We start from the raw sequence: 15,390 nt of genomic DNA on the forward strand, positions 1-15,390 counted from the left end.
ATCAGTGGTGTTTATGTGGTCTGGACCCCTCTCCCCCCCCCCACTCACTAAGGTGAGGGGGGGAGGGAGAGGGGGTTTGGGTGGCACCAATCAAATTCAATTAACTTTTAGTAATTTAATTAACTTTTGTTAATTCCCTTTTAAGACCATTAGGTGTTAGAAAAAAAAAAAAAATACAAAATATTATTATTCTTGTACAAACTAATAATATAATTACAAAAATACAATAAATTCAATTAAAAAGTGCCATGCCATACTAAAGAAATAGAAAATAACAAAAGAATAGGTTAAAAGATACGCAATACATATAAAAAATAGTAGCTAAACAGAAAGTGTCATTTGTACATGGTTAATCTGTTTATTCATACAAGGTTTTAACCATTCTATGAACATACTTTCTTTAAGTTTTAACTCGAATTTATTAGATGCCGAATCTAAAACAGAAAAACACTTATCACTTATTTTTGCATGTAACAATTTTGATTAGCATAGAGATGTTTATAGATATGAGACTTTTTATCCCTCATGTAATGTTCAGATATCCGGGTCAGAAAATGACACAAATCTTTTTCTTAGATATATAAATAGTAGACTCAATTCTATTTCTTTTACTATGGAACAAGAAGTAAACTCAAAAATATCTTTTTTAAACGTAACTCTACACAAAACTAATTCTTCAGCTACTACTACCATTTTTTATAAAAAAACCTATTCCGATAATCACATTAATTTTTATAGTTTCACTCCATTTTCGTACAAAGTTAGTCTAATCAAATGCTTAACCAATAGAATGTTTAAAATTAATAGTACTAAACTTGGGTTTCACTCTGAGATAAACAACCTCTTTAAAGTATTTTAAAGAAACTTGTACCCATTTTGACTTATTTCAAAAATATATAACTTCTATTTAAACAAGATTAATTCAAATACTTCATTGCACCCAAAAATCAAAGAATCTTTGTCTTATTTTAAACTGCTGTTTTTGGGAAAAATATCTGTTTCAACTAAAAAAATTCTATTGCTAAAAGATGTTGCCGTTCAGCAAATAATAAATTTATATATATATATATATATATATATATATATATATATATATATATATATATATATATATATATATATATATATATATATATATATATATATATATATATATATAATAGTATTAAAATACTAAAGTATATTAAAATAGTACTTAAAGTGCAGTAATTACAGTTTCTAATCCAACATGCTCTAGCTTAAAAGCTCCTTGGAATGCTCCCATTAAAAAGAAACTAATTAAAACAGGAAGAACATTAAACTTTGATTTTACCCAAGACTCATACCTAAAAAAGTCAACACAGCAGTCTACTGAAAAGCGTGAAAGTGTAGTTGAATTCAAAATAATGTCCTAAGTAAAGTCCAGAAAAAAGCATTAAATATTGGTGACATTGTAAGATATGAGTTACTTTACGAAATTCAAAATATTAATTCGAATTCTTGTTTTGTAGAATTAATTGAGCAAAAGAAAACAGTATATCTCCTCAGTATACTGAGGAGATATACTGTTTTCTTTTGCTTTTGCAAAAATGGAATATCTAAAGTTACTAGTAACTTTAGATATTCCATTTTTGAAAGAATTTGCAACAAACTTTCCACTTTGTGAAAAAAATAATTCCGAAAGGGCTTAAAATATTGTCAAAAGTTGAGCAGAAACTGTATGTAAAATATTTAAAGACAAAATCATCTGCTAATCAAAAAATATAAAATTACCAACATCAAAAAACTTCGAAGAAAATTAAAAAAAAAGCGACTTAAAAAACGTTAGAAAACTCCCTTCCAAAAATAATTTATAGACATTCATACAAAAACAAAACGAAATTGCAATTGAATTAGTTTTACACGGATGTTGAAACTAAACAGGTTCTTTAAATTGTTTTATGGTCAGCGCAAGAAAGTATCACTCAGAATAGGATCAAAGTCCAATGACAAAAATACGTAATTATGCGTGTATTATTTAAATTAAGTTATGCGAATTTTATTTTAATTATTCCATCTTTATAAAGCTTGTTATTGACAGCGTGCTCGTAAGCGAAAAAATAATAAAATTATAGTTTTAAAATTAAAAAAAGTTTTAAATGGATATAGAAATGACAAGGTATGTGTTAATTCTAAAGTTTAATAAGCCGTTGTAAGGATTTTTCCAGTTTGTATAAGTTTTTTATTCTTATTGTCAATAAGCGTAACTTACACAAAAAATTGCACTTATTGTCAATATTATTGACATAAATGATTGATTGATTATTGACAATAATCAATCAATCATTTATTTTACTTTATAAAATAAAATTAATACAAAGCTAGGATCAGTCACAAACAGTTATGTAACTGACAAAAACGTGACGACCTACAAATATTATCCGTAAATTTGTAAAAGTATATAAACTTATTAGTAAATTAATAATAGTAGGTATGTTACATCCCGCGTTTTACGGAACCGATTTTTGTGCTAAAAAACTGTTCCACGTTTTTAAAACTTGGCGTTTAGGCAGTATGGTAGGATGATGTTTTGTAGCATATTTTTTTAGAATTTTATATTAACTTAGAAGTTTTTTTAAAAGTAGAATGGTTGAACTTTTTTAAAGAGTATTTTTTTATTTTATTGACGAAAGTTAAAGTGTTATTTATTGATATCAAAAAGTGTGTTGTACTTCTTGTGCTTAGTAAATGTTGAAGATATTATCTTTTTTTTTTCTATCCTATTCTTTTTTTTAAGTTTATACGTTTTCTATGCACATGCCAAATTTCAAGAATTTATTTTAACTAGCAGATACCCTATTTTTACCCTCACTTTTGGTACGTAAATTTTGTTTTTCCGTCTTGTGTTTGGGGGAGAAGGGGGGGGGGGTACTGAAGGATATTGAATATTCCTTTTTAAAAGCCAATAATAATTATTATTAAAAAATTTATGTGATTTTTCTATAAAGTGATTTTGTGATATAAGTACTAATATTACATTTATAAAGTATCAATGTCAAAATAGCATTTATTATATATTAAATCAATAATACATGTTTTTTGCTCAGTCCGATCATACTATTACATTTTTAAAAAGCTTTATATCATATAATAATATAATATATTGCTTTTTTACGTATTTAGAATATATCATATATTAGTAATATACTAATATTTGTCTAAAAATATATAGACATATATAATATATTTATAGTATATTAAATTTATTATACTATTTATAGTATATTATATTTATACTCTATTATATACTTAATATATACTATATTATAGTATATATTATATATATACTATAATATAATATATATATATATATATATATATATATATTTAATACATACTATATCAATAATAATTATGAATGATATGATTCCGATAGAGCAATGACAGTCTTGCACAATAGCAGAATACTAAAACTTAAAAAAAAACATAGAAAGGCTATTACTATTTCTTACTGGACTAGAAAAGAAAATGATTCTGAAACTGTTGATTATTATATGAAAAAGTTCCATGCATTTTATTATCTTATTACATGATTTTACTATTTTTCGACTATATATATATATATATATATATATATATATATATATATATATATATATATATATATATATATATATATATATATATATATATATATATGTGTGTGTAAATTATGTTAGTGTATTTTACAAATAGAGTGCTCAATGTTCTTAAAGAGCAGAGCAATAATAAATTAGTAAAAAATACTTGTCTAAATTTTTCTTCAACTTGAAGCTTCACCATTGCTGGATCATCAGGAAGAGTTCTCAGGAACTCCTCCTGATGATCCAGCAATGGTGAAACTTCAAGTTGAAGAAAAAGTTAGATAAGTGTTTTTTACTAATTTATATATATATATATATATATATATATATATATATATATATATATATATATATGTGTGTGTGTGTGTGTGTGTGTGTAGTATGCAGCAAGTAGTGGAGCTTGCCAAAAAAATATACAGCGAGTAGTCAAACTTGCAAAAAAAATTTACAGCGAGTAGTGGAACTTGCAAATAAAGTTACAGCGAGTAGTGGAACTTGCAAAAAAAATTATAGCGAGTAGTAGAACTTGCAAAAAAAATGTACAGTGAGTAGTGGAACTTGCAAAGATATGTACACGGAGTCGTGGAACTTGCAAAAAATATGTACAGCGACTTGTGGAACTAGCAAAAGAAATTTACAGCGACTAGCTTACATTCACATCGTGTCTATTGTTAACAATGATTATTATATAGTTTCATTAATGGAATTTAATATCTTAATCATTAACTAAAAGCCAAGATGTAAACTAATTAAAATAATATTATAAAACATTTTTTGTTTTTAAAAATTTTTTAAGGTCAGAGGGGGAACCATCTATAACTATCACTAAGCATTATGTGATGTATTTTGAATTTTGGTAAAAGATGTTTTTATATTAAAGTTTAATATTTTAATTACATTTAATTATTTTTTCGAATCTCATTAAAAATATAATTTTTTTTTAGGTTGTAAAAGAGGGGGGGGGCGATGATACGCCCCTTCCCCATCTACACCCCTTGAAACAAAGGGTGCACTGCTAGTGATGTGAAGTAGTAAAGTATAATTCTTGATTTGATACTAGATTTCTTTTTAATTATAAAGATTAATATTTATTAAAAAAAAAATCATTTTTGACAATAGGGTGTTTGAAACCATCACCCTTACACCCACCCAAAGACAATGAAAAAAACTTCTATATTTGACTGTGGTCGGATAGCTAATTACAAAACATCTTGTATATAAAAATTTATATTTTCATTAAAAAAAACCCACTTTTTTACGAATACTGTTAGTCTTTATTGCCGGTATTGATGGTGGTTTTGTGCCCCCTCTTGCCCCCGGATGCACCCGTAATCTAGAAACCTTTATAAATTTGTAGATAACTCTTGTATCCATCTTTTGATACCAAGATGTAAACTTTTGGATAAGAATTGATTAAGTTATAATAGTTTTAGTTAATAAAAACTTTATTTTGACCACAGTTTCTTCAACAAATCCTAATATCAAAAAATCGTTACTTAAAACGTCATAACTTTTTGTAGGGTGGCTCAATTTTGAAAATTTTTTCACTTTTGGAATAATGAAATAAAGCTCTTTTTAATGATATATAACAACCTAGAACTTGATGAATTTAAAAATTTCATGTAACATACCTAATAATAGCAATAAAATTAATAATGATAATACAGTAATAATAATTGTAATAATAATAGTAGTAATAACAATAATAATTTTAATAATAACATTAGTAATTTGCAACAGTAGCAATAATAAAAATAATAATGTCAATTATAGAGATACTAATACTTTACAATAACAATATGTGGCATAGAAGTGGTCATTTGAGGAAGTGCTATAAATAATACCATATAAGCTATACCTACATTTATTTAAGACACACACATACATTATATTTATATATATATCTGTGTGTGTGTGTGTGTGTGTTTGTTTGTGTGTGTGTGTGTGTGTGTGTGTGTGTGTGTGTGTGTGTGTGTGTATATGTATATATATATGTGTATGTGTATATATATGTATGTGTATATATATATATATATATATATATATGTATATATATATATATATTGTATATGTATATATATATATATATATATATATATATGTATATATATATATATATATATATGTATATATATATATATATATATATATATATATATATATATATATATATATATATATATATATATATATATATATATATATATATATACACACACATATACACATATATACAAATACACACATTTATATATACATACATACATACATACATACATACATACATACATATACATACACACACACATATATATATATATATTATATATATATATATATATATATATATATATATATATATATATATATATATATATATATATATATATATATATATATATATATATATGCAAACATACACACAATACATACATATACATAATCACACATATGTATTAATGTAAATAAAAACATATAAAAAAAATAAGTAAACACATTACATATACACATACATACACACAATGCTCACTCAGGTTCATACAAATATATACATATATGGAACAGAAGGGTAAGGAGTGGTAGAAGAGATAACTGATAATAGGTTTAAAATAAGGGAAAACTAAAAGCTGTTATATTTTAGAATAATAGACAGAATTAATTGAAGATATAAGATAGTGTAAATGCTGTGTTAGAATTTTATTGAGTATTTTTATGAAGGATAAATTTTTTGATATTGGCAATGAAAGCATTTCTAGTAATGTTTGGGAGATTTATTTTTATTGAAAGTGGCAGAGAGTTCCAAGAGTGAATTGATTGGTATTTAGTTGATTGAATACCATATTTGCTAGTTTTTTTGAAGGTAGAGCTAGTTTATAACAAGATATTGAGCTAAGTTTGTAATTATGGATATCACTTGTGAATTTAAAATAGTTGTTGAAAGCAATAGGCATGGTATTATAAATGATATCCCACACAAAAACACAGTTTAAAAAGAAGATGAGTTCATCTAACTTCAAGATATTTGATAAACTATACAATAAGTCTGTATTAAAATTACTTGGCTGGAAATGAACTATTCGTATAGATTTATTTTGAAGTTTTATAAGATTTTTAAGATGAGTAGATGAAATTTGGCAGCCATACCTTACATGGGAATTAAATATAACATGCCAAATATTTATCAATGTTTCGTAGTTGACAAAATGCCTTATTTTGGAAAGCATTCTATTAGCTCGACTTAGTTTGGAAGATATTGCTTTTACTTGTCGGTGAAACAATAGACTTTCATTTAATATAATGCCTATATTATTTGATATTATATATAGTATTAATTTTTTTACCGCTTATTCTGAAATTAAGTTTTTTTGTAATTTTGTTGCTTTGAGATTTAAAGATAACTATTTCAGACTTGGTACAATTTTGTTTGATTGTAGCCATTGTACCAAACATGTAAGGTCATAATTAAGATTTTTATTTAGTTTTTTAAGAGATTTACTAACAATAAGAAGATTGGTATCATCAGCAAAATAATATGTTTTGGAGAACTTTACACATGTGTGCAGATCGTTTATATAAACGAGGAAGAGTAGAGGACCTAAGATTGAACCTTGTGGAACACCAATACATGTAAACCTAGTATTGGAGGAAGTGTTTCCAATGCTTACAAACTGAGAGCGCATATACAGGTACGACTTGAACCATTTGAGAGCAACTCCTCTGACACCATAATGATTTAATTTAGTCAGCAAAATCTCATGATCAACAGTATCAAACGCCTTATGCAAATCAACAAACACTCCAGCAGCAAACTATTTTTGATCCAGAGCTTCACGTATTGTCACATTTATATCAATGAGTGCTTGATTTGTACAGTGCTTTTTGCGGAAGCCAAATTGAAGGCTATAGAAACTATTAGATTGATTTAAAAAGTTTTCTAGTCTGTTAAATATGAATCTTTCAATTAGTTGGCCAATATTTGAAAGTAAAGATATAGGTTGATAGTTACAATGATCTAGTTTGGATCCACTTTTAAAAATAGGTACAACTTCAGCAACTTTAAACAAGTCAGGAAACACTCCAATTTCGAATGATTTATTCATCATAATGCTCAAAGGGTAGCTTAAATCTTTCGATGCTTAGATCAATATTTGAGTAGGAATGCTATTAGGATCAGTGCTTTTTCTAGGGTTCATACTGGATATATAATCATTTATTTCTTGTGGTGTAACAGGGGTTATATAAAAGGAGTATTTTTAAGGTAGTGGTTAAAGTTATGCCTAGGAGAGATGATTGTTTTAGAAAGATTTTCTGCAATTGTGGAAAAATAGTCATTAAATGAGTTAGTGATTAGGGCATTATCAGTTATAATTTGGTTATTTATAGTTAAACTTAAACAAACATTCTCACTTCCTCCTTCATGATCCTCTTCATGCAACAATATCTTTGTAGAACATACTAGGACAATAAATTTGGCAGCGAATCAATTAAACTTTAGTGCACCAATGCTTGGAACAATCTCCCACATTCTTTGAAAAGAGAAAAACCGAAAACTCAATTTCTCGATAAATTTTCTCAATAGATTAAAAAAACAATATTTGGATAGCTACTAGAATAATAACTCCAATAAAAGCAATATATCACTGTTATTAGTCTTATTAAAAAATACTCTCTTATGTATATATTTTTTATTTTATACCTTTTTTTTTTTTTAAGAATCTTTACATTTTTGTACAGCTTTTTTGTCGTCCTTGTACAATAATTGAATGTGTATGTACGTATGCATGTGTGGGTATATGTATGGGTACGTGTATAATGTGTGTGTATATGTGTATGTATGTGTGTTGTGTGTATGTATATGTATGTATGTGATGTATGTGCGTATGTATACGTTTATATGCGTATGTGTGTGTGTATAAGTATATATATATATATGTATAATATATATATATAATATATATAATATATATATATATATATATATATATATATATATATATATATATATATATATATATATGTTTGTATGTGAGTATGTGTATGGATGTATGTGTGTTTATGTGTATATATATAAGCGTATGTGTGACATGTATGTATGTATGTATGTATGTATGTATGTATGTATGTATGTATGTATGTGTGCGTGTATAAGTATAGATATATTTAAATATACCATTGTTATTATTATCATTGTTATTATTGCTATTACCTTTATTTTTATTAATATTGTCATTTTTTATTAATATCATTTTTTTATTAAAATCATTATTTTTATTAATACCATTATTTTTATTGTTATTAATACCATTTTTATTATGATAGTTATTATTAATGTTATTATTATTGTTAACGTTATGATTTTTATAGTTGTTATTATTTTACTCTTATTCATTATTATTAGGTGTTTACAAATCATTAGTAATTATACTATTTGTAAACATCCTTGAATTGTAAAATCATGTAATTCAGAATATATTGATTAATTGATTAATGTAAATAAAATAAATAGCAGTAATTTATTATTTATTATTATTAGTAGGTTAATAATCAATAATAACATTTATAATAATAATATTATAATAATCATATAATTTTAGTAGTATTATTATAATATTATAATAATAATATTAATTATTGATTACGATAATATTGTTATCAATTTTTATCATTACGTTATTAGTTCAGATGTATCAGATTACGATGATTCAGACATATCAAATAATGAGGCAAAAGATGATTTAAGTCTTCAGGGTGATTTGTTTAACTTTTTTTTTTTTGAATATTTAATTTTTACTTATATCAAAAACATTCAAAGTAATTATGGTTTTGACTTATGCAAATTCAAATTTTAGATAAAAAAACGGTTTGTATTTACAATTCTGTCGAAGAAGCTGAACACTATCTTCTCTCTGTTAATGAACCAACAAAAATTTCAAGTTTGCAAGATTTTTAGTTATTATTTGCTCTACAATATTTTCTTTGCATTTATTTTGAAATTAATAAGATCTTCACATTTCAGGTAAAAGTGATATCTTCATATGTAATTCGGTTAAAGAAGCCAATCAGTGTCTTCATAACTATGAGATAGATAATACTGTTCGCTTTGCTGCTTTTTCAACTCCAAAGGATTTTGGTAGTACAGGTAAAAAGTTTTGGAACAATGTAAACTAAATGAAAGTTCAGAGTTACTTTATTTAAGTTGTGATATACACTTTGCAATAATCAGTTATTCAAATTTATGGAGTTTTTTGTCTCTACTGTGTTTACAGCTTATGGTTATATCTATACAGTTTAAATAATAAACAGTTCATACAGCGTTGCCACCGAATCAGGGAGTTTAGGGAAAGTCAAGGGAATTTTCGTTTAAAATCAGGGAAAGTCAGGGAATTTTTTAATTTTGTATTAATATTCTTTTTTTAGGTTGCTATTTTAAAAATCATATCGCTCAAAAGATTGTTCAAATATATTAATATTTAATCATTATGAAAAAAATTTAAGTTTTATTCTAAAAAAACTTAGTTATTAGTTTTGGTCTTTAGCATTGTTTACACTTTTAACAGAAAATATCAGGAAATCTTTAAATGGTTCTTTTCAAAATTTTCAAATGGATCTAAATATTTGATTTTGGAACAGCAATCTAAATCATGCTGAATACAAATACTTTGACTCAAATTTTGGGCCACCCAAAAAATTTACTTGAGTACAACATCTTTGGCAACAATCAATTGCATAAATCTGACAAAACTATGTGTGGATGGCCCAAAAGTAAAATGGTGACCTCTTGATATTATTAAAAAGCAGTGTGAGCAACAAGAATTTCCTAAACTTCCTAAAACTAAAAGTTGCAACCTCATGTAATCCAATATGCTTTTAAAACTGGTTTTCAATCAGGGAGGTCAATGAAAGCTTTGAATGACTTTTGAATGACAGACTAAACTGTGTATTGATGAGATAAAAGTAAACTGTTAACCTTTTCATCTTATTAAAAAGCAGTTGAGCAACTCTTAGACAGACACCCTAATGATTCCATTTCTCTTTAAATATTTGTTTTCAACTGCTTAAAGCTTAATGAGTTTAATATTATATAAATACATTTTTGAATAACTTTTGTTTCATTTTTTAGATATATTTTCACACAAGCACAATGTGTTATGGGAAACATCCCCAGAATTTTTTAATACGCTTTACGTTGTTTTGTCATCAAAAAGGTTTGATTGTCATCATGGCGTTGATTGGAATTCTAATGCTAAGCAAAAGTATATCGATGCAAAAGAAAATCAAAAAGTAACAATTAAATAGTCTTATTTATTATTGTAACAAATGTTCTTTAATTTCACTTAAAATTCTTTAAATTAAAGATATTTATGTTTATTATACTACTACTACTACTACTACAACTAATAATAGTAGTAATAATAATAATAATAATAATAATAATATGATATTATTATTGTTATTATTATTACAGAAGTTTGATCATTGGTACAGAGGTGAATATGTGATTATTCAAGACACCAAGAAGTTTGAATGTCCTGCAAAAGTTAACATGAAAGAGATCGTATATTTTACTAGTTTAAAGGTATTTTACAAAACAGCATATTTTTTTTTTAGTCACATTTTTAATGAATCTATCGTTGTTAGAAAAATTATAACAATAAAAAGAATGATCAATTCTGTCATTTTATTTTCAGGTTGTCAACATGACAAATTATTACAAAAACCAAGTATCAAGAGATATTGGAAATTCTTTGATGAAGCATAATACTTTTGTATTTTGTAGAAAAATTAAAGTTGAAATAGACTGCCTATTACGTCACCGAAATCATCCACTTGGAAAAGTAATTGCTTTGCGCTTTGATACTATATTGCAAACTGTGTTAATCATTAATTCTTCTTTTTATTATTATTATTACTATATTTTTGAAACATATTTTTCATATTGTAATGCTAGTAGTAATGCTAAGCATGATTTTTATACATGTACAAAGTTATAACTAATTTTATATTATTTGTGCGTAATAATATGTACCTTTCATATCTTGCTACTGTTTTATTAATTGATGTAGTAGTACTAATGCAGATAAGTAGTTACATTTTGTGTTACTCAATACTATTTTTAGAGTGAACTCCTGTCTCAGAAAATTGACCATCGATTGTCAACAAAGATTTCTGAATTTGTGAAACAAGGCGTTTCAAATGTATGTGAGATGAAGAGGCTTTTAAAAATTATGGTTAGTGATATGTTTGGAAAAAAAGATTTGCCTCCTTCTAACAACAGAAGGTTCTATCCAAGAAATAATATCATTCGTACACACATAGTCATTGAACGTCAAAAGCTTAGGTAATTTTTTTTAATTTATTTAATTTTTAGTACTTTTAGATGTTTCATATTATCAAAAAGTTTTTTGATTTATTAATTTTTCAGATTCTCAAACATTGATCAAGATTGTTTAGAAAACAAAATAAATGAGTGGAAGGTTTCTGACGCCACTGTCAAAATACAATACCATCCAAAAAGAAGTCATAGTAAGGATGAGCTGTTGTTTGTTTATCAAGCTGGTTGGCAAAAAAAACTTCTAAATAAATATGATAATGAAATGGTGTTTTTAGATGCAACATATAAGACCACTAGATATTCATTACCATTGTTTTTCTTAGTTGTTAAAACTAATGTTGATTTTCAAATAGTTGCAACATTTGTATCTGAAAGTGAAACTTTTGATACAATAAAAAAAGCACTTAATGTCATCAAGTCTTGGAATCTTGATTTTCAACCTTTATACTGCATGACTGACTACTGTAATGAGGAGATACGTGCTTTGGAATCTGTTTTTATTGGTTTGTTTTTCCAATCTGTATTTACTTATTTAATTTTTAAGTTATTAACTTCTTTAAAGGAATCATTTTTTATATTTCATGCGATTTAAGTTCATAATCATTTTAAATAAAATTTTGTTCTCTTATTAGGGCGTGAAGTATTCATCTGCGATTTTCATAGAGAACAGGCATGGGATCGTTGGATAAAAAAAACTTCCAATGGTTGTTTTAGTAAAAAAGAAGATATTTTAAAATTGTTAAGATGTATAGCTTGGTCAAGATCTTGTGAAGAAGAAGTAGATGCTATAAAAGCGTTAGAGCTTTCTGACTTTTGGTGTCAAGATGGTTTTTCTAAATTAAAACATTATGTTGAAATGTATTGGATGCCTATAAAAAAGGTATTTATTATTAAACATGAGTTTAAATAATTAAACCTTTATTTGAGAATACATTTTGTGGCAATCATTTGGTTTGGTTTGTATTATTTTAAGGTGAGGTATGTAAAAGTAGAATTTCTTTCTTATTGTGAAGAGATGGATCTGGTGGTATAGGCAAAATCGTCTTCTAATTAATTGCAACACAAACAATGGTGTTGAAAGACAAAATGAGTCATTTAAGTATTGCTATTTAAAGAAATATAACAACTCTTCTTTGACAGGCATGTTAACTTTATTAATTGAAGAATTCTTCACTGATAAGCTAAAAAGGTTAGTTTAAAAGAAAAGTTAAGGCAATGAACTGATGTTTAAAAGGGACTATTGTCAATTTAAAAGTTCACAGTAATGATATTAATATAATCTTTTTATTTTTATAAAGTTTTATCTATTCAATTTAGCTACACTGATGCCAACTTCAAAATGGATGCAAGATACAGGAGATATGGCTGCTGGGTGCCAAAATATTTATATAATCGCCCTCGTAATTTAGTTAAGCATTGCTTGTTGCGAAAATCTACTGCTGATTATATGGATTTGAACACAGTTGTAATGATGAAACATGTTATCTTTACTGTATCTAGTACCATTGATTCTTCTACAAAATACTTTGTGCATTTTGGTGATGAAAATATTATGCCAAAATGTACTTGTTATGATTGGATATCAACAGGCTATCCCTGCAAACATTTTTTTGCTATATTCAAAAAGTATCCTGCTTGGTCATGGAATACATTATCAAAACTTTATGTAAATTCTCCATTCTTAAATTTAAATGAAGATAACTATGATATATTCCATGAAAAAAAACCTTTTAATTTTTCTAAGTCGCTTTCACTTTTAAAAGAGTCATCTTTGTCTTTAAAAAAAAATACAACTGTAGAAGATCAGAATGACATATGTAAAAAACATATTCCCATTTATTCTGGTGTCGATGTTAGGGAGATGCTTAATACTATTAAGAACTTATCATTTGAATTTGAGGCAAACTCTGATGAACTAATGATGTTACATAAAACTCTTTCCACTCTAATAGACAAACTAAACAAAAGAAGAGTAAGAGAATCTGGGATTCCTGTCACTCAAACAAATAATAAATTAAGCAAAAAACATATTTCTATTCCTGTACGGAAACCAATAAAAGCTCAAACTAAGGGTGTTGGATCACAAAAAGAAAAAACATCAAATGCTTCTAAAGTGTTTATAGTAGCAGAGAGTTACTTAGTTGACTCGATTGAACATAAAATTGTTGATGAGCCTGTAAACAAAGAAAGGTTTGTTGTTGATCATGAGATAGTTATTTCACATAATAATGATGAACATTTAGTAGAAAAACTGGTTTTACTTCCTAAGACAAAACTCTCATCAGATGATATGAATGATATTACAAACCATCAGATGTTGTCAGACAATGTCATCCATTCGGTACAAAAAATGATAACTGGTGTTTCTGGTCTGCAGGATCCAGTTTTGGGGCAAAGTTTGTCATTTTGTGTGGTAAAGGACTCCTTTGTACAGGTATTACATGATGGTGATGTACACTGGCTGACAGTAAGCACTTTTGGGTGCTCTGAAGGTGAGGTATTTCTGTTAGACAGCATGTTTAAGGGCAAAATAAAGAATTATGTTGTCAGACAAATTTGTGCAATAATGCAGTGCACCAAAGACAGTTTGAAAGTACGAGTCTTACCTGTGCAACAACAAACAAATGGTGTAGACTGTGGTTTGTTTGCATTGGCGTTTGCACAGCACATTGCTTGTACCAGCTCAAATCCACACTACATTTCATTTGAAAATTATGAAATGAGAAACCATTTATTTAAAAGTGTTATAGAAAACCACGTAAATGAGTTTCCAAAGACTGGAAAATTGACTAGGTTTTGCAAAGAAAAAGAATTTAATTTTACTCTTTATTGCGTATGTCGGCAAATTTGGATGGCTTCTGATAAAGTTGTCAAAGATAAGTAAGTGAAATATTTAAATTATGTTTTAGCTTTTCAATCCAGCTAGTTACACACACACGCGCGCGCGCGCGCGTACACACGTATTACTTTTATTTTATTTACACACATTACTTTTATTCACATTTTTTTTACTGTTTTTTATGTGTTAATACATTTAGGCATATGGTGCAATGTGGAAAATGTGAATGTTGGTTTCATCGTGTTTGTGAACGCATACCTGATTTTATTTTAGAATGTGAGAGTGTTGAATGGTTTTGTTCGCAATGCACAATAACTTTACCATGTAGTACTTTAACTTAAAAGAGATTTTGACTTTAACATTTATAATCCTTTTTTATGTAGTTTTAGTACTTAAGAATTTTTTTTTTTTTTTTTTTTTTTTGTTATGGTAGGCAAAAAGTGTATGGTAGATAAAAAATCTTATTTAAATAGTTTTTCATTTTCTAATTTTCTAATATATAGTCTTAAAGGAATACATGATTTTTGAATGATAGCAATGCCTAAAAAGTTGTGTTACCTAAATAAGGTTTATTTTAGTCAAGAGTCCCTTAAGTAAGATGGTCTGGTTAACTAAGTAAGATGATCTGGTTAAGTAAA

General features: G+C 26.4%; 1 protein-coding gene across 1 annotated transcript; it reads left to right on the forward strand.

The window, feature by feature from the left end:
* The first annotated feature begins 9,607 nt into the window (after nt 1–9,607).
* LOC136078219 (uncharacterized) lies at nt 9,608–15,176 on the forward strand. Its single transcript, XM_065793480.1, has 10 exons — nt 9,608–9,720; nt 10,702–10,862; nt 11,047–11,157; nt 11,270–11,416; nt 11,699–11,919; nt 12,004–12,416; nt 12,546–12,793; nt 12,927–13,102; nt 13,231–14,793; nt 14,952–15,176. The coding sequence occupies exons 3-10, from the start codon at nt 11,125–11,127 to the stop codon at nt 15,091–15,093; spliced, it is 2,943 nt and encodes a 980-aa protein (XP_065649552.1). The 5' UTR covers nt 9,608–9,720; nt 10,702–10,862; nt 11,047–11,124; the 3' UTR covers nt 15,094–15,176.
* The last annotated feature ends 214 nt before the right edge of the window (nt 15,177–15,390 follow it).

This window comes from Hydra vulgaris, chromosome 03, assembly GCF_038396675.1.
Source record: "Hydra vulgaris chromosome 03, alternate assembly HydraT2T_AEP".
Classification (NCBI taxonomy): Eukaryota; Metazoa; Cnidaria; class Hydrozoa; order Anthoathecata; family Hydridae; genus Hydra; species Hydra vulgaris.